The sequence below is a fragment of the Mixophyes fleayi genome, chromosome 1 (assembly GCF_038048845.1).
Source record: "Mixophyes fleayi isolate aMixFle1 chromosome 1, aMixFle1.hap1, whole genome shotgun sequence".
NCBI lineage: Eukaryota > Metazoa > Chordata > Amphibia > Anura > Limnodynastidae > Mixophyes > Mixophyes fleayi.
In genome coordinates, this window is record NC_134402.1 from 194573118 (window position 1) to 194593013 (window position 19896).

Sequence of the window (19896 nt, forward strand, 5' to 3'; positions counted from 1 at the left end):
AAGCATCATTATTAAATGTGCAATCATTCATATGTTTTTAAGTTTGCTTAAGTATTCCCACTTTTCAGAATCTCTTCAGCTATCTGGCTTATTCAGATTTTTAACAGGAAAATGAGAAATTGCCTGTAGCAGATTTGATACCCCATATGGGATGTCTTTCACGGATATGCTGCAGTGTTGTTGAAGGTGACTGTAATGGCTCTTATTTGGTTTGTTGTACATATACCAAGTATTACCTACACTGTTGTTACAGTAATCTGTGCTGCTACACTGTTTACTTGTACTCGGCCCTCTAATTTAGTGCTATACATTGACAATATAGCTGCTCATATGTGATCTTGGTAGCATTCAGTCTTTGATCTATAGCACATACCATTTTATACCCATTTAATAAATAAGTTATTGTGAGTCACTTATAAGAAAGGTACCCTGATCAGATAAGTCTGATGTAATTGTATCATCTTGTATAAATCAAAACTAAACAATTTAATGGGAAGAGGAATAACGGGAGAAACCAGTTATTTTTAAGCCTATTGTCAGGATAGTGCTTGAAAAGAAGAATCACTTATCCTAAAAGCCTCAGTGTTCTGGATGATTTCCATACTGCATTGAAATACACAAATAACTGAAATGTAATACTATTGCAAGGATTTTATATTAATTTTTGTTTCTCTCTACTGCAGGTATCTAAAAGTCTACCTCAATTGAACTCGTCTATGCAAAAACAGAACTATTTTTTGTTTTGTTTTCTTTTTTTCTTATGTGTTTTTTTGTTTTGTCCACCTTCCATAAAAAAAGGTGCTTATCACGTTTTGAGGGCAGCTGTTTCCTCCCTCAATCCTTCCTTTTGTAGCTACCACTGGTTAAACCTAAAATCGCTTCATCTTTTACTGATCTCTGCACCAGGACACACACAAATATTCCACTGTGAATGAGAACTCAAAAGCAAAATCCGGGAAACAACAATTGTACTTTTTATTTATATTAAAAAAAAAAATAATTTTTTTTTATTGCTTTGTAGAAGTTTATTATTGTGGGTTTTTCTTTTTGGAGGACGTAGTTCAACAAATGAGCAGAAAAAGCAAAATGGCACATGGATTTTGGATTCACGTGAGGGACATGGCAGTTTTTCTGTTATCCCTCAATGCATATTCATTTGGTGCTAAGCATACAAGATTGTGCCTCAGTAAATTGGTGCTGTAAGTTGTGGTGCTCTTTGAACAGTACACACTGGGACTCTGGATCCATTGTGTCAGTTAAATATATGTGCTTAATTTATTGATGACTTCTGTACCTATATAACCAAAGTACATTTTGTTCTGTTCCTGGTAAGATGATAGATTTTTCTGTCTGCTCACAGAATTGTCCTCTCCTCCCTTTTTATTTTTTTTATTTTTGTTTGTGGGTTTACCTTCCCCAGAAAATGAAATGGCAGCTAATTTTGTGATTGTAACAGTAGGAACTGTTTGCCACAGGTTATTAAGGCACAGTTATTGTTAGGCCCAGAAGTGTTGGTAGATGTAAATTGGTGACTTATGACCATAGGTTGTTAACATAAAGGAAGTTTGCATTTTCAAAAAAATACTTGATTTCTCTTAAACATATAATTTAAGCTATAATGCATACATGTGCGTATATTGTAAATGTGTGTATTTTACATTTGTGCATAGGTACATATATATGTGTATAGATTTGCATATATCTAAATCTGTTTATGCATCTAAAACCTCTCCCAGTAGGACATTTATTTGGGGCCAAACACGGACATTCTCTATCTAGAACAGGGTTCTATAACTTGTATGATTGACTATAGCAAGCTGGGATTTCAGGATCGTATGTACCAAATCATAGTTGCCAGCATTTTAAAATATTTTCCAGTGACAATTTGCTGTAGGGCTGTTGGCCATAAGCCGGTCATGTTAGATTCTATCTCTGCAAACTTGAGCTGGGTACATACTACAGAAAATGATTGGAGATGTGATTTCTGTAACAGTTTTACGAACAGTCCCAATGAGCATGCAGATTTATGTGTACACACCTACACGATTTACCTTCAGATCTGTGCTCTTCATCCTTCATAACCATCTGCTGAAAGGAGTGTGACTTCACACACTGTATAGAGATCTGCCTACACTGCTGGTTATGAGTGCATACAGACTTCCACATTTGCCTGCCATCGTTAATAGTGTGTTTTAGTCAATTTATAAAATCAAATCAAGCGATATGATGTGCTTTGGTACGATAAAACATGATCGTGGGAGCTTACATGCTAATGCAATATTGTACCGAAGAGTCGTTTATCGTGTGATTGGCATGATAATTGGTTTAAAAACCTGTAGTGTACCCTGCTTTAGGAGCACTACAATCACGATCTTGACAAGTTTACTTGATTTGATTATAACACCCTTTTGGTGTTTTGTATAATCTTAAGTTAATATTTATTTATAATGTCCACATAAAATTTATCGGGAGAATTTCATACAGCATGCTAAATGTTTTATTGCACAGGCGGTCAATTATTTAACCTTGGGAGTGTGCCTGGAAATTAGGGATTGTTGGCAACTATGTAAATCACTTGCTTGTATTAATGCAGCAAAATGATTAGCCTTGGCTAATCATGGCCCTCATACTGGATTTTTTAGCTCTGATCTAGGATGTGCATTTTACATGCTACTGTTTTGTTTACACTTTTATGTGAGACATTAAGGTAAAACTGATTAGCAGGGGTATGGCCTGCAGGGAAGGTGTAAACTTAACATCTAGCCTCCTAGTGGTAGCGTCTTGGCACTACGTTCCCCAGTACAAAAATCAAGACCTTTTCGTTTTACACTTTGTATGTGCCAAACCCACCAAAAGACTGGTATAATTTATGTAAGCCGAAACATCCACCTCTTGTGACTATTTAAATTACATTTTTTACTTGCTTTACCGTAGTCCCAAACATATTTCACAATCAGCAATTTGAAAGAGAACCTTAATATTACCCTAACTTATATTAACTTTAACAATTTCATCAAAAGAACTGATCAGTTTACTTTATAATCATGTTCCATGTGGATATTGTTTTAAAAGTCTTTTATTGAAACAAAATGAGAACACAAAGTATCTCCCCTGTGCAAGACTTAAGAGGGGCTATTTAATTTTGTTAATGTTTATTTTTATTTTGAATTCTGGTAACAAAATATTTAATAGCACAAAGGCAGAGCCTTCATAAACTACATAATGGCTATAAAGATTTTTGCATTCCAAAAATGGTTCTGTTGATGAAATAAAATACACTATTTTACTGGCCTTAACGTGCTTAAAGCAACATTCTACAACTGTTCTTTGACTGAGAGTGGTTTAAATAATATAAATATATACATATATAAATATATATATAAATATGGGTGCTTGGCAGTTTGTATAATAGAATTCAATTTGGTCTATTTTTTGTCTTGCGTTAGGAGGACGTTAGATTAAAACACATGTTTGTAAGAAACCATTTAAATTCCTTCTTGGTTAGTAATCATTTTGATACTTGCCATTATGCCTTGTAAAATGTTTCCCATCTTCTATCGATGCTGTTTTACCTTAATTTTTGTAGATTGTTGCTTTTGACATTTTGAAAAGTGGTAGCAAAGAAAAAGAAAAGTTCACAAATGTTTTTTTTTTTTTTTTTTATCTGTTATCTAGAGAAGGCTGTATGGAAATCCCATGAAATAATATTGGCCTGGTTTTCTTAACAATTTCTGAAATTGTGTATAAATAAAACATGATTTTAAATTTCTGATTTGTCTTCTGAGAGTTATAATAAAGTAAAAATTAAACACTGAAATCTCCTAAATTTCCTGTAAAGGTCAATGCACTTTTTATGCTCTGTGCTTGGAAAGTGGCCTCGTTATCACGGCTGAGTTAGCTGTGTGGGTGGACTGAACATTTCACTGTAGTCACGAATGTTACTGTTTAGAAACAGGACCACTATTACATTTTTGAAAGTCATTAATATCCGTTTTACATATAGTGGAAGAAGGATGTAGCTTGTGTTGTGACAAATATAGATATTTATCTGTATATGTATTTCGCTCCAAGCACCACAATTGCAGGACATAATGTTAAGCACTGCATCCTACTCTCAACAAGAACACCTGTGACATTCTTGCAGTGATGTTGAAAGGACTTCCCTCGCAAGAGGGCAGTCCCAGGGTAGTGCAGGAGAGACCTGTACCAGTTTTTGTTTTTTTCCCCCATGCCTGCTACTACTATTAAACCCACATAAACTGAATCTACCAGAAGTTGCTCTTTTAGATCCAGTTTGCATTGAATCATTTAGTGCAACAATAAAAAAGTTTTACGTTTAAAATGAAGTAACTTATAACTCTTACACAGGTATGCCATGTGGCTGTGAAAGGGGTAATCAAAACAAAAGCATCTGGTTTGTCTAAAAATTACCAACTTATATCTCCCATTTACTGGTAAACACATCCTGCATCCACCTCTAAGGTTTAGTTCGAGAGTTGACACTTAGAAAGTCTTTAGTTACTCCCATTCTAATCACAAAATTGAATCGCAACCTAATTTTAATCATTTAGAATAAACCAAACAATGAATAAATGTAGTGTTATAAAAAAAGCCCATGTGACGCATGAATTGTTTAGGAACTCACACAAAACATTGTTTAAATGTGATTTCATATGCGTTAACCGCAACAGATTTGACGTTCAGAAATCACAAGAGTTTTGTTTTTGTTTTTTAAATAAAGCACAGAAACAGTAATGGATCCTTGCATAGTCTTTTGTGTACTCTGCTCCTGGGAAAGACTAAAAGGAATGGAAAATTTTATCAGTAGAAGGCTGAGCTTTAAGAACTGTTATTTCTAAAATCACGTTTAAACCTTGCTTTTTGTTGCCCAAACCCATTTCCTCTGTGAAATCACGGAAAGATGTGTACTGGTATGCTAGGGGTTTTTTTTTGTGTTTTTTTTAAATAACCATTTTTATTATCCCTTGTCCAAAAAGTTATAATAATCAGTTCTATAAATATTATAATGTACTTCTAAAACAGAGCAGAGATGAGGAATTAAGTCCACTAACATGTTATCATTTTCCAAACCTATGCATGTGAACAATGATTACATCATATTTGTTGGGGGTTATATTATCCATATAGGTTCCTTATGGGGCTTGTATAGGTCATTGAGAAGACATCTGTAATTAACATCAGAATGTGTCAGTTTGAAAGCATTTCATTTATTATGGCTCATAGAAATATGATTTGGTGTGTTAAGCTTTCCATAATGTTTATGGGAAATACGTTTTGTTGAACTATATTTCCCTTAATGAATATACACTGAACTTGGAGTGACCATAAATATGGTCCTTTTTGCCCAAAGGAATTACCTAATATTTTAGGATATTTTGAACTCTTAACTGGGGAATAAAACAAGATTGTTTACTCAGATGTCCAGGTATTACAGGAGGTACAATCGAGCAAGGTGACACAGAACAAGCTTCTGAAGCATAGATACCGAATACATTAACCCCTTGTTCTGCAGTGATTTTCTGAAAACTTATTTAAAGCAACACCAGATTTTATAATTGATTATGACCACATTAATATATATTCCTAAATGTCCTGATAAGGCAATGATCATCACCATAAGAAATCTGTAGTCTGGTTTAAAGTCAGGCTTCAAGTCTCCAGCTCCACCTGTACCAGTGAGATCAATAGGGGAGTGATTGGAGAGTACAAGAGAAGAATATGGGCATACACAGCAAGTTCAATTTAAATTGATTTAAAATAAGTTGCACTTGCAAATTCCAGAAATAAATTTAGCAAATAGTATGTTGTCGAAGCGATGCTGCTCAGGTTAACCACAATCTGTCCTTGCTACACATATAGGGTAGTCCCCAGCACCAGACTATATGGACCATAAGGTACTTTAGGAAATGAGAGCAGAGGCATTCCAAACAATCATTATGCATAAAGTGCAGTAAAGCTATAGTAGAGGCCTGTGAATTATTTCTGTTTTAAGAAGGTTATTGCTGACACATTCAGTCAAAAATAGTCTTTGTTTTTAAAAGGGATTTACACTGTCTTGAGTATCAGAAAATTAACTTCTGCAGAGTATTAAGCTGTGTTTTGTTTTTATATGTTTAGTTGACAATTCTCTATTTTGTTGCTCTGCGAGGAAGTCCATAGTTAGTATCCCTTTATGTAAATTGTTCACACAAACCTTGTGAGCCCTGCATAATTGACTTTGTCCTCTTGACATTTGCCCAATAATTGTAGCATAATTATATGCAGAGTATAGAAATTGGACAAATACAGGACAGATCTTCAGGTTACCTGCCAGGCAACTGGAAAACATTTTTATTTTTTTGGGCAGCGTTGTATGAATTTAAATACCGGGACAGACCTGGATTTACGTTTTGTGCTCCCCTAGCCCACCTTTTTCGGATAGTCCTGCACTTCCCCCAACACTGGTTTTATGGTTCCAACCCTCAGTAGAGTCCCATCTGTATAAATCAATTCTATCTATTGAAGTACAAAGTGAGCTAATGTTTGTAAGTGAATAATACATGACTACAAAATAAAAAGCAGTGATGTGTAAGGTGGGAAAAATGCAGCCTCTAAAACTTCCACAAGGGCATTTGTGGTCTTTACACAAAACTAGGTAGGTATCCCCCTACAATCAAAGGTTTGTGGAAAGGTGACATATCACTATATGTTTGCAGGCAGATGATCATGATGGCAACACAAAGCTGCCCCCCAGAATATAACTGACTCTCCTGTTATGGAACTACAAGACCCAACATGCCCTGCCACTGGAAGAGGAGTACAACTTCATATAGGAGGCATCAGAGACCACTTTAAATTTCCAATTATAACAAATACTTAAGAGCACAAAACAATGTAAATCAGGTATGTATTTATAGTCCTTTATTTTGTATAGATTAAATTTTGAGAAGCCTACTACCATAAACCATTAATTATATTTTTATTAATACACCAATGTAGTCAGATGGGGCTTGCTTCCAGATATATATTGTGTGTGTGTGTGTGTGTGTGTGTGTGTGTGTGTGTATATATCTCTATCTATCCCAAAAACCATAAAGGTAATTCACAAATTTAAATAACTTGGAAACAATTGGCATGGTATTGCATCCAAATACAGTATATTTAAATCCTAATGAATATTTGTGGTAGGATTGGCTTACTTTAAGGCCTTTCTTAGGGGAACAAGGTGTCTACAGATTGGGAATTTGCTTACTGTTAGTAGCCTGTGGTTTCTGGCCTCTCCTGCTGGTGCTGCTTGGTCGACCTAGACATTTGCAAAATTGTATATATCAACTGGTGCCCCCAGTTGTGATAGAATAGTTGTCACCACCAGGCTCCTGCCTTTGGATCAGCTTCATTTTGTGTGGTGTGTGTGATACTGCTGGTAGCATCTCTTTACTAGTTATTCTGGCTGCATCTTCCATATTACTTACTTTCTCTTTTGTCCTATCTGGGGTACACTGCGACCAGGGGGTTGTATGTGGGGAGCTTGGAGTTGGCACTTAACAAGTTAATTAATTTGTTTAATACTTGCTGACACAGCTCCTCCCCTCTGCAACCCCCTGTGCCTCAGTGTTGAGTGCCCAAGGAGTCGGGCTTGCTTTTCATTGCAGCACCTGTTATGACTGATGTTGCCTTCCTAAGGTATTAAAAACATGAACTGCTTTGGGGGCAGCAGTTACCTGATTACCTGGGCAAACGGATATAGAGAGTGATATAGATATATTTATATACCAGTGAGCAATGGAGCGGACACGGTCAGTAGTGACATATGTTCAGCTACTTGCCAGACCAGGGATATAAGCTAGCGTTGTAGCCTTTTTTTCATTACTGCACTCCATTCCAAGGTGGACAAGTACCAGCCCCAAAAGTAGAGGGGCCTGGACCTGATTGGTCACATAACATTGGGGTTCCTTCCAGGAGAACCTGATCGCTCAGTGGTTAGTGGAGGCCTTAAGGTGTTTGACCTTGTTCTTGATCTTGCCTACGCGGGCGCCATGAACGTAAGTTTCAGGGTTCCACTCAGGCCCACCCTCACTCAATAGGAAGAGGTATGGAGGACTCTGCCTCTCCCCACTGGGGGATTGTGAAGAAACCTCTGGGGACAAAGCCATTGTGGATTTGGTTGTGGCTGGTCACCTAGCTGGGAACCTTATCTAAGTACAAACAAACCTGATTGTTAAATCAGGTTTGTATAGGATTGTTAAAACCCCTCTACCAACCCTTTCACTGGCTCCCCTTCCCCTTCAGAATCCTCTTCAAGCTCCTCACTCTTACATACAAGGCCCTCGCCAACTCCACTGCACCCTACATGTCCCTCCTCTCTATTCATGCTCCTTCCCGCCCTCTCCGATCTGCCAATGACCGTCGCCTCTCTTCTCCCCTGATCACCTCCTCCCATGCGCGTATCCAAGACTTCGCCCGCGCTGCCCCCCTCCACTGGAACAAGCTCCCTCCCTCCATCAGAACTTCCCCTAATCTGTCCAGTTTCAAACGGGCTTTAAAAACCCACCTTTTTCGTAAAGCCTTCCAGTCTCCCACCTAATTACCTTCCTTTTCTTCTGCCTCTTCCCCTTCATTCCCCTTCCCCTATCCTCCATTCCTCCCTCTCTCCCCCGTGTCTTTCTGTCTGTCTACCTTACCCCTTAGATTGTACGCTCCTTTGAGCAGGGTCACCCCTCCTCCTGTCTCACCACTGTTAACTCTGCTCTCCAGCACCCTGGTCGTCCTCCTCGAGGACCCTCTTCCCCCCGTCCCCTCCCTCCTCTTCCCCCCGTCCCCCCCGGGGGTCTCCCTATTATCCGTGCCCTCCCTCTTGGGCTCCGTCGTACGAAGACCTTCCCCTCTCCCCTCCCCCGCCCTTGCTGTGCTTTGAGCTCACTGAGTTACTGTGCTTATTGTTTACTGTACTGTGCTGTCTCTCCTTGTATTGTAATTTCGTTTGTCCCTGTACGGCGCTACGGACACCTAGTGGCGCCTTATAAATAAAAATTAATAATAATAATAAATGGCAAAAAGCTCCTAAAACTATGACCCTTATCCTTTGCTGCGTTGAGGTATTGTACCACTGCCTATGACAGACTGGATTAGGGCCACACCTAGCCAATAGCCTGGCCCTGATTGTTTTAGGGCGTTGGGGGGTTTGGGCAGACCAACGGACAGCACAGTTACTAGGCACAGCTCCCTATGGCAGGCTATTGTCGGAGGTTCGGAAATACAGGTATGAGGAGATACAGTATGCATCATCATCATTTATATAGCGCCAACATATTCCGTAGCGCTTACAATTGTGGACAAACATAATAAAATAATAAACAAACTGGGTAAAACAGACAAAGGGGTGAGAAGGCCCTGCTCGCAAGCCTACAATCTATGGGACAATGGGAGATTGACACATGAGGTTAAGTCTACATTTTGAATTTTGGCCCAGCCAGACTGCAAAGGTAAAAGTGACTCATAAGCTAAATGATCCCGTCACACAACAATGTTGGTCAGGGGGTAGTTGTCTTGTGTGAAATTGTGTAACAGGCTAAAGGTAATGAGGTTAAGAGGGTGGCTGAGGAACACTATAAGCTTGTCTGAATAGGTAGGTTTTCAGAGAACACTTGAAAGTTTGTAGTCCGGAGGAGAGTCTGTGCGAGGGAGAGAATTCCATAGTCAGTGCAGCCCGAAAAAAGTCCTGTAACCGGGAATGGGAGGATGTAATGAGGGTGGACCTCATGTGGCAATCTCCCATTGTCCCATAGATTGTAAGCTTGCGAGCGGGGCCTTCTCACCTCTGTCTGTTTTTTACCCAGTTTGTTTATTAGTTTATTATGTTTGTCCCCAATTGTAAAGCGCTACGGAATATGTTGGCGCTATATAAATAAATGATGATGGATGAGAGACAGATCTTGTGTAGAACGGAGTTGCCGAGTTGGGAGATATTTTGAGACGAGAGGAGATGTATGTTGGTGCAGCTTTGTTGATGGCCTTGTAGGTTAGTAAGAGTGTTTTTATTGGATTCAGTACAAAACAGGCAGCCAATGTAGAGACATACAGAGTGATTCAACAGAGGAATAATGATTTGCAAGGAAAATCAGTCTTGCCGCAGTGTGCAAAATAGATTGTAGGGGTTTGAGTCTGTTTTTGGGAAGACCAGTAAGGAGGGAATTGCAATAGTCAATGCGGGAGATGATTAGTGCATGAATTAAGGTTTTAGCAGTGTCTTGCGTGCGATATGTGCGAATTCTGGAAATGTTCTTTAGATGTATGTAGCAGGATTTAGATATAGAGTCAATGTGGGGAACAAAGCATAGGCGTGAATCAAGGATTACACCTAGGCAGCGAGCTTGTGGGGTGGGATTTATGGTCATGTTATCAACATAGATAGAAATGTCAGGTATGCTCTTGTTGGTGGGTGGAAATATTATTAACTCTGTTTTAGAAAGATTAAGTTTGAGTTGGCGAGGGGACATCCAAGATGATATGGCAGATAGACAGTTACATGGGACAACACAGATGTCGAGAGATCAGGAGAGGATAGATAGATTTGGGTATCATCCGCATAGAGATGATACTGAAAGCCAAAGGAACTTATTAAATTTCCAAGAGAAGCGGTATAGATAGAGAACAGCAGAGGACCTAGCACTGAGCCTTGTGGTACTCCAACTCATAGGGAAAGCGGAGCAGAGGTGGCTCCAGAGAAATTAACAGTGAAAGAGCGATTAGAGAGGTAGGATGAGAACCAGGATAGAACAGTGTCTTGAAGCCCTAGGGATTGCAGCTTTTGTATGAGAAGAGTGGTCAATGGTGTCAAATGCAGCCGAGAGATCCAGGAGAATTAGGAGAGAGTAATGGCGTTCACTTTTAGCAGTGATCAGATCATTGACAACCTTGGTCAACGCAGTCTCTGTGGTGTGTTGAGAACGAAAGCCAGACTGAAGAGGTTCCAACAGGTTGTTAGCAGAAAGAAAGCGTGTGAGGCGAGTGTAGGCAAGTTCTAGAAGCTTGGAGGGGCAAGGGAGCTGAGAGATGGGACGGTAATTTGAGAGAGTTTGGGTCGGAATCTTGTTTTTTTTGGAATAGGAGTAATCACTGCGTGCTTGTATAGTGATGGAAAGATGCCAGTAGAGAGTGAGAGATAACAGATTTGAGTTAGAAGTGAAATGAGCACAGAAGACGGATCTACCAATTTGCGAGGGAATAGGATCAAGAGGACAGGAGGTAGAGTAGGAAGATAAGAAGAGCGTAGAAATTTCCTCTTCATTTGTGGGGTCAAATGAAGAGAGGGTGTCAGAGGGTAGTCGTAAGGAATTGAGCTGATTGCTTGTTGAGGAAGAGGATACCATTTCTAGTCTGATCTTGTCAATCTTGTCCTTGAAGTAGGAAGCAAGATCCTGAGCACTGATAGTAGATGGAGGGTTCGGGGTGGGAGGATTGAAAAGATATTTAAATGTATTGAAAAGGTGTTTGGGGTTAGAAGCCTGAGCATAGATAAGAGATTGAAAGTATGTTTGTTTTGCAGTGTCCAGAGCATTTCGATAGGAGTGGTAGACAGAAGTATATGTGAAGAAGTCGTTAGAGGTGCGACATTTACACCAGTGACGTTCTGCTTTAGGGGACAGTTTTTGAAGATTTCGTGTTGCTTTAGTGTGCCACGGTTGATATCGAAGTCGACGTGTAGTGTCGATGGAGCCACTTGATCAAGGGCCGTTGCTAAGGTTAGGTGAAAATGAGGTACTGCCATCTCGGGATGAGAATGTAGAGGTAGGGGAGAGAAGGTGTTGGAGAGAGGTGGAAAATTGTTGAAGATTAATAGAATTAAGATTTCTACGAGTATGAGGAGGCTTGGTTGAGTCAGACAGTAGAGAGGTTAGAGCAGTGGGGGTGAGTGAGTAGCTGATAAGGTGATGATCCGAGAGGGGGAAGGGTGTGTTAAGAAAATTAGAAACTGAGCATAGTCTAGAGAAAACAAGATCAAGGCAGTGGCCATCCTTATGAGTAGATTCAATCCACTGGGAGAGGTCAAGTGAGGAGGTTAGAGAGAGTAGTTTGGAAGCAGCTTTGGAAGGTGGGTTATCAATGGGGATGTTGAAATCACCCATGATGATGGTGGGGATGTCTGAAGATAAGAAGTGAGGGAGCCATGCAGAGAAATCCTCAATAAATTGTTGGTGTGCTCCAGGGGGACGGTAGATAACCGCAAAACGTAGAGAGAATGGATTAAAAATTTGAATAGCATGTACTTCAAAAGATGTGAACGTGCACTGTGGGGAGAGAAATAGTCCAACCCCACCTCCTTGTCTGCCTTCAGGTCTGGAGGTGTGGGTGAGATGGAGGCCACCATGTGAAAGTGCTGCAGGTGAGGCAGTGTCTGATTGCATGAGCCATGTTTTTGTTATTGCCAGAAGGTTGAGGTTTTTTAAAAAGGAGAGACCATGAATGGAAGTTTGTTACAAATAGAGCGTGCATTCCAAAGGGCACATTTAAAGGACTTTGAAAGAGAGGGGAGACAGGTGATGCGTTTGAGGTTTGCTATAGAACGGTAGGGCTCTGATGTATGTGTGTGTGAGAAGTGAGGGGGACCTGGATTAGGTGACATATCACCAGCTAATAGAAGCAGAGTGAGAGAAAGATAGGCAAGGGGATTGTAAGATGTGTGACAGGTGGAGGTTGTACTTGTTAGAGATAATAAATAGAACAGCAGTTCATGGGTGTTAACTAGAGGTGAGTGGAGTAATGCAGGTGCAGTATGATCAAATGTTTGTGTTGGTGGAGGGGTGAAAGATGACAGTCTCTTTTCATGGCATGATCTTTAAAACGAAGAAAAGCAATTTGTTAAACATAGTGATAAAAGGAGTTAAAGCCAAAAAGTTAGGGGATTTTAAAGAATTACTCCTTTGCAGTGTTCCATATAGATAGACAAGTAATGCAGAAATAGGCTGTGGCAGATGTAGCTTATTGCTGGAAGTAAAATCCAGTCAAATGTAGTCCAATGTTTGTCCAACTGTGTTGTCTAACTGTGCATTTTCGTCCACTTTGTGAGAAAATCACATACGTCTCCCCATAGACTGAAGCTAAGATATAGTCAGTCTAATTTAGGATACACTACAGATGTGCTAATTGGTCAGCTAATCAAAGGAAAAGGAAAACATTTGTGGGATAGGATAGAAGAGGCCAGATATCTATCATAAATTAGGCAGCAATAAAAGACTGGGCCAGCCTAAGTTTAAACAGATAACAATTTCGTATAACATACTTTAAACACAGTTGCAGAGATGAGATACAGAAATTAATGTAAATTCCATAGTCTGTCTTTAAAGGGTTGCGGTCTGCGGGACCATCTGATTGAGGTCTTCCTGTGCGGACGGAGTTGTAGAAATTCCCAAAACCTCCCCATTCAGGTTGGGTCTTATTGGGGTCGGCGGCTGACATACGTTGTTAGCCCACAACAGATGAGTGCCCTCCTCCTAACTATATTTCAACAAAAATCAGTGACTTCTCAGCCAGCCCTTACAGGGCGGTTTGTCTAGCAGAGGTCTGTAGTCCAGATGCAGACCCTTTTCTGCCAGGGCCATTCCTGAGGGGCTCATCTTTTATCTCATATGAAGCACCCAGCGTCCTTGCTTTCGGAGGGTGTTGAGCTTTGGCCCGGATCCTGCTTAGTTCAGTACCACACTTGCACAGGATCACACAAACAGATCAATTAATTTAATTCTTCTTTGTACCGTGGTACAGGAAAGAGGGGGTTTCCTCTTTTGGCTTCCCTGGCCAGCTAGGTTGTTCAGCCTCATGCTCACTCTAAGAGTCCTCGTACTGTATCTCTTCCCGACCTTTTGGTTAAGCACTACTGTGAACGCCATTCTTTTCAGTTGATATCTGGTGCGCCCCTTATTTGGGAGCAGTATAGGAAAGGGACTTGTAGAACAGGGAGATTGATGAAGAGTTTACTCTGGCCACCCCAGGCATTCACCTGGTATGACAGTACTCCACTTCTTTGAGTGAGTTAATTCCGAGTGAGGTCTGTAACGGTAGGTGAGAGGCTATGATTTCCACAGTTGTATCTCCTAAGGGTGCCTGAGATGGGACCATCTCAACAGACAATGTGTTCACCCTGTGCACAGGAACATGGTGACACTGATGCCAGCCTATAGGGCTAGAGAGCAGTGATCTTTCGCCACGGGATAGGTATCAAACTTCAGGTATATGATCTTTGACAGTGTTCTACAGATATAAGTTTGACTGTAGGGTCATGTTACTGCCCCAGCAAGAGGCTTGTTCACTTCAAGGGTTCTAGTCCTCCTTCAGTCTGACAATTCCATGGTTGTGACATATGTCAACTAACAGGGCAGGAACAGGAATGCCAGTGTCAAATTACAGCCTTGGTATATTGGATAGACTTCTGTCGCAGCAGTCCTGTCAGGAAAAAGATCTTACGCTGTGTTGGCAGTACTTGATGTTTATCTCAGGACGTCTTGGCACGGTCACCAAGACCCAGATTCTGTTCAGGACCAGGGTTCCTATTGAGGTGGCCGTCATGACCATGCAGTATATGTTCCAAATGGTACACCCGTTTCTCCCACGGTACAGATTTCTTGAATCTCCAGAGGGTCTACGGAACTCTACTGACTTCAATTTTGGCCCAGCTGCAGTATTCTTCATGCTGGATCCAGGGAGGAGGTGGTCATCTGCTTTTGCACAGAACGTCTGCCTGGGGGCCCCCCTTCCACACAGGAACAACATTGGCAGGCCCATCTTGATCAGGACTGTTATGGCCAGCTTCTGACTGTTCAGGGAATTATCATCCAGAATAGTGGCCACTCTTTTGGTAGGCTAGGAAACCTATGGCTACCACAGTACGACAGGGCATGCAGTACTTTCATGGTGGGTGTGAGCATTAGTCTATAATACAACTCTTTGTTTTTGGTTTTTTTTTTGTTCCTCACTTTCCTCCGTTTACTGCAGGCGAGTCTCCGGCTCAGTTCCTGACTGTCCTGTAGTCAGCTAACCCTCTCTGACTTGCTCTGTTCAATACAGAGGCCTGTGAATGTTGCAAGAGGTGCGGACCTCGCTAGGGGTTCTGCATACACCTCCAAGTTTACTTCCACGGCACCTGGGTGGCATAAGACATTAGGCCCTTATTTCTTACCACCTTCATCGAAACCTCACGTTCAGCTGCAGTGCGGTTTCCACGGGGTAGTGGAGTTCCTGGATCAAGGACCTTAGTGTGTAGGGTATCAGACCTGTGGCCCTTGACGGTATACCATATTCTCCAATTTATGCGATGGCATGGCTGTTACCCACAGTCCCTTCACTCAACCTAAAATTCTTTTTCGGGTACAAATTGAATCTAGTGGAGGTTCTGGATCCGGTCGTTCGGGAGCTGATTGCCTCTTTGTACTTTATCTCAACGTGTTTTCTTTTAACATATGGATTGTGCCCTTTGTCTTGTGGTGTGGCCATTCCAACATTGGGAGGGCTGGTTTCTGCTCATGGTTCCAAACTGAGATCAGAAAAGGCTAACTGCTAAGCAGACCATCACCAGGAGCATTCTTTGCTCTTTTAGACAGACCTTTTCTGTTAAATTGTTCTATGTCAAATAGGGAGTAATCTGTTTTCAACTTAATGGTGTTTCAGCAGATCAGCTCATCCAAGGAGTTCTAGTCCTCTGGTTGTAATTTGATATAAGTAATCGTTACTGTTGCGTTTATGGGTGCTTATTTTGGCCGCAAGGTTGCATGCCTGGTTATCGTAGCATTCCCTCCAAGGGGGCTGCAGTTAGCAGTGTCCCCCAAATAGAATGAAAGAGAAAAGAGAATTTCTCTTTCATCCAGTCTGGGGGACACTGCTTACCATGGGGTGTGAAGGGGAGCATGGGAGTTGGCACCTAGCTAGTTAATTTCTAGCATTGCTGACAGACCCCTCCCCTCCCCTCTACATACCCCCGCCTCTTCCTCCTTAGTTTTTTCTAGGTGCCCATGGAGTTAGGCACTGTTTTAGTTGCTGCTAGATTTTATTTTCTTGTTTATTTTGTAGGCGAATATCTTGGGCAGACCTGGGAGTGTGTTCTATTAGAGAGCACACTCACAGAACAGCAGCGCAGGCACTGCTCTGTCAGCTGAGAGCCAGAGGCTCTCACTGGCAGAGCAAATTAGGGTGCTTGAATACAGAGTGACTAGCGGTCTCTCCGGACCGCTGTCACTCTTGGGGCCTCACCGATAACTGGCGCTGCCTTTAGGCATGGAGGGCCGGTTATCGGAATGAAAAGAATGCCGGCGGCCATTTTAAAAAATATAGCCGCGGAGGAGAGGAAACGGAAGGGGGCCATACCAAGATCCCCCCTCATACATAGGAGGGGGCATCGGGGTGAAAATCTGCTGCCGAGACCTCAATTGAGGTCTCCACTACTCTGCCTTATACTATTTGTTTTCTTCTCCTCCCCGCTAATGGGGCAGGAAAAGCACTTCAGAGAGACAGCATTATCAGAGGGTGAGGAGCTATGATATAGAGCTCCCCTGCTCTCCATGGAAAGTTGGATTAGCCCAGCCTTTTTGGCGCCAAATATAAGTCCAGGAAAGGACACAGATCAGAGGGAGCAGACACAAGGCACTGCTGTTGGACTTCTCCCCTGTTTGGGCTAAGTATCTGATTTATTTAAACATATATTATTGTATTGCTGACTGCAAAGTGGGCTAGTGGAAATTATATTATAGTTCTCCCAATTGCCAAGTTATATTATTTTGGTTTAATAATTTACAAGTATAACTTTTATGCCTTTTCTTTTTCATATTGTTTTCTATGCTGTCTCTAGCAGCTAAATTTAAGTCTGTATTTTTGGTGTGCCTTCCTTTGTAAAATGACAGATAAAGGAAAGGGCCCTAAAGTAGAGTGTTTGACTTGTACAAAGTGTAATGCAAAATTACCTAGTGGGCAGAGGGACCCGTTGGCTCTATGTTCTGTCTGCGATGCAGGGGGTCCCCCTATGCAATCCCAGCTTGTTGCAGCCCCACTGATGGAGGAACCGGCCTGGGTGGCCTCCCTAACAGTCTGTTTCCTCTTTAGCACAGATGGTGTCACAGTCCAATCAGCTGATGTCTACTGTGGCAGCCGCGGTGGCTAATAGTGCTAGTACGCCTTTGGGCCTTCCTGCTGCCACAGGTTCTTTTGAAGAGTCTATGCCAGGACCTTCCTCATTGCTTACAGACCAGGCCCCTGTTCCCACAGAGCCGGCATGGTCCGCAGCTTTTATTAAGGGTTTGGATAAACTAAACCAGTTACTTGAATCCTCAAACATCCCGCCTGCTAAGAGGCCTAGACCCACTAATATCCTTATGGTCCTTTCAGACCCAGAGGGGGTTTCTGAGGAGGAGGGGAAAGTATATTCTGATCCTGACCAGGGGCAACCTTTGGTGCAGGAAGAACCTAAAAGCCATTTTGTTAATGATTTGGTTTTAGCGGTATTAAAGTAATTTTATCGTTTTCAAATAAGCATTGCCCAATCGATTGTATTGTGTTTCTTTTTTTTAAAAAATTTTATTTTGAAACCGCAGAGACAAAGAAGGTAACATACTTAACATTTGTGCCATTAACAAATGACAGATAGTACAAAAATAGAAGACCCAGATTGGCACATATAAAATTTTAACCCTAGCGATAATTAGAAAACAGTGCTGAAATAAGAAATAGGGTAGTCTATTAAATATTAAGACTTGAAAACATTTATGGTAAAGCGGTGGTTTTGTTTTTTCGTTTTTGGGGAGAGGAGGGGGGGGGGATTGAGGGAAAGGGGGGAGGGAAGGCATAGGGTTAGGTTATACGAATCAAACAGTACCTGGAACAGGAGATTTCTGCCACTTGAACCATGGTGTCCAAACTTCCCGGAATTTAGGAACAGTGTCATTTAGTAGAGCAGAGATATGTTCCATAGAGGAAATGAACCAGATACGATGAAGTAGCTCTGTTTTAGAAGGAGCGGACGGTTGTTTCCATGCTCTTGCAATAAGTAGCTTGGATGCCTGGTAGATATGGGCGATTAAACAGTTTTCGGCCTTGCTAATATCAGGAATAGGTTGGTTTAGCAACACCTGAGCCGGTACTTTAGTGACTCTGATTCCAGTTACCTTACGTGTAATAGCCAGAGTTAGATTCCAGAAAGCTTGGACAACCGGGCATTCCCACCAAATGTGCAAGAAACTTCCCTTAGCTCCACATAAACGCCAACAACGGTCAGAAGCAGATGGGTACATGCGGTGTAGTTTTTCTGGGTCTAGGTACCAGCGCGAGTAAATTTTAAAGCAATTTTCTTGAATGCCTGCGTTTATGGAGATCTTTGCAGTTCTCGCACGAATGATAGACCACTCCTCGCTGTCCAGTGTTATCCCCAGGTCTTGTTGCCAAGCCTCCTCGTGAGGTTCGGGAGTTTGGTCCAGAGGGGTTATGAGCATGCGGTACAAAATTGAAATGTTACCCCTGCGTCCCGCCGAATGTATACAATGTTGCTCAAATGGGGTTCTTTTACGCAATTGGGTGGATCTGGCCTGTGACTGTATAAAGTTCCGGATTTGTATATATTGGAAATGAGCCGATAGTGGCGGATGGCATTTATTCTGGATTACTTCGTATGAGGCAGGTGCGGTTTCCCCCACGATATGGAGGAAACGTTCCATTTTATGCCTTTTCCACCAGTCGGCCATCGCCTCTGACCTACCTGGCTGAAAAAGTGGGTGAGTCCAGATAGGTGTCAAAGGGGACGGGTAGGGTGCCAGGCTGTGTTTTTTGTTGGCCAGATCCCAGGAATTTAGTGTAAAAGATATGGAGGGGCAAGAGTATGCCGAGGCAGGTCTACTGGATCTGGGAAGCCATGGTAGATGATGCACAGGGGCGACTGGTGACAAAGCGTTTTCAATGTCCACCCACCTTTTCAGGCCTGGGTTAAGGTGCCAGGAAATGACAAAACTTAACTGAGTAGCAAGAAAGTATTCATGTATTAGCGGAAGGCCAAGTCCTCCAGCCTCTTTGGGCTTAGCCAACATGGTCCTCCTCAATCTAGGTTTCTTTCCTTGCCATATAAACCTGTTGCAGGTTGATTGGAGTGTTAGGATTTTGCGAGGGATTGGCACTGGGAGAGTTTGGAATAAGTAAAGTAGGCGGGGAAGGATGTTCATCTTAATTACCTGAATTCTGCCTATCCAAGAAATGTACATGGGCTCCCATTTGGATAAGTCTCGTTGGATATTGGTTAGTAGAGGTACATAGTTTGAATTGTAAAGGCCAGAAAAGTGTTTAGTGATATTTATCCCCAAATATCTGATTGAATGAGGCCGCCATTGAAATGTAAAAGACTGTTGGAGAGCTTCTCTAGTGGTACGGGAAATATGAAGTGGTAATGCCTCAGACTTAGAGTCATTGATTTTGTAGCCCGATAGCTTACCAAAATGTTCTAGTTCTAGCATTAAATTTGGAAGCGAAACCATCGGGTTTGTCAACGTTAGTAATACATCGTCGGCAAAGAGGGAGATTTTATATTGTTCTAAACCCAGGGAGATACCAGTTATGTCAGGATTGCGGCGTATTTTGGCTGCTAGAGGTTCAATGCATAAAGCAAACAGTAGGGGGGACAGCGGGCAGCCTTGTCTCGTTCCATTGTGTAGTTGGAAATGACTGGACACCTGGCCGTTAGTCACAACCCGTGAGGTGGGATTAGAGTATAATGCCAAAATGGCTTGTAGAAAATGTCCTCGGAAACCAAAAGCCTCTAGCGCGGAGAACATAAAGGGCCAGGAAACCCTGTTGAATGCTTTCTCCGCGTCCAAAGCCAAAAGTAGCGAGGGGAGTTTGTTTGAGTTGACATGGTGAATTAAATCAATTACTCTGCGA

General features: G+C 41.8%; 1 protein-coding gene across 4 annotated transcripts in view; it reads left to right on the plus strand.

Moving 5' to 3' along the window:
- Nucleotides 1–3769, plus strand: part of DOT1L (DOT1 like histone lysine methyltransferase) — a 140121-nt gene extending 136352 nt beyond the window's left edge. For all 4 annotated transcript variants that reach the window (XM_075204711.1, XM_075204710.1, XM_075204712.1 and 1 more), the window contains one exon: nucleotides 684–3769. In XM_075204711.1, the coding sequence (XP_075060812.1) occupies nucleotides 684–691 (8 nt within the window). In that variant the 3' untranslated portion in view covers nucleotides 692–3769. The remainder of the gene's footprint in view (nucleotides 1–683) is intronic.
- The last annotated feature ends 16127 nt before the right edge of the window (nucleotides 3770–19896 follow it).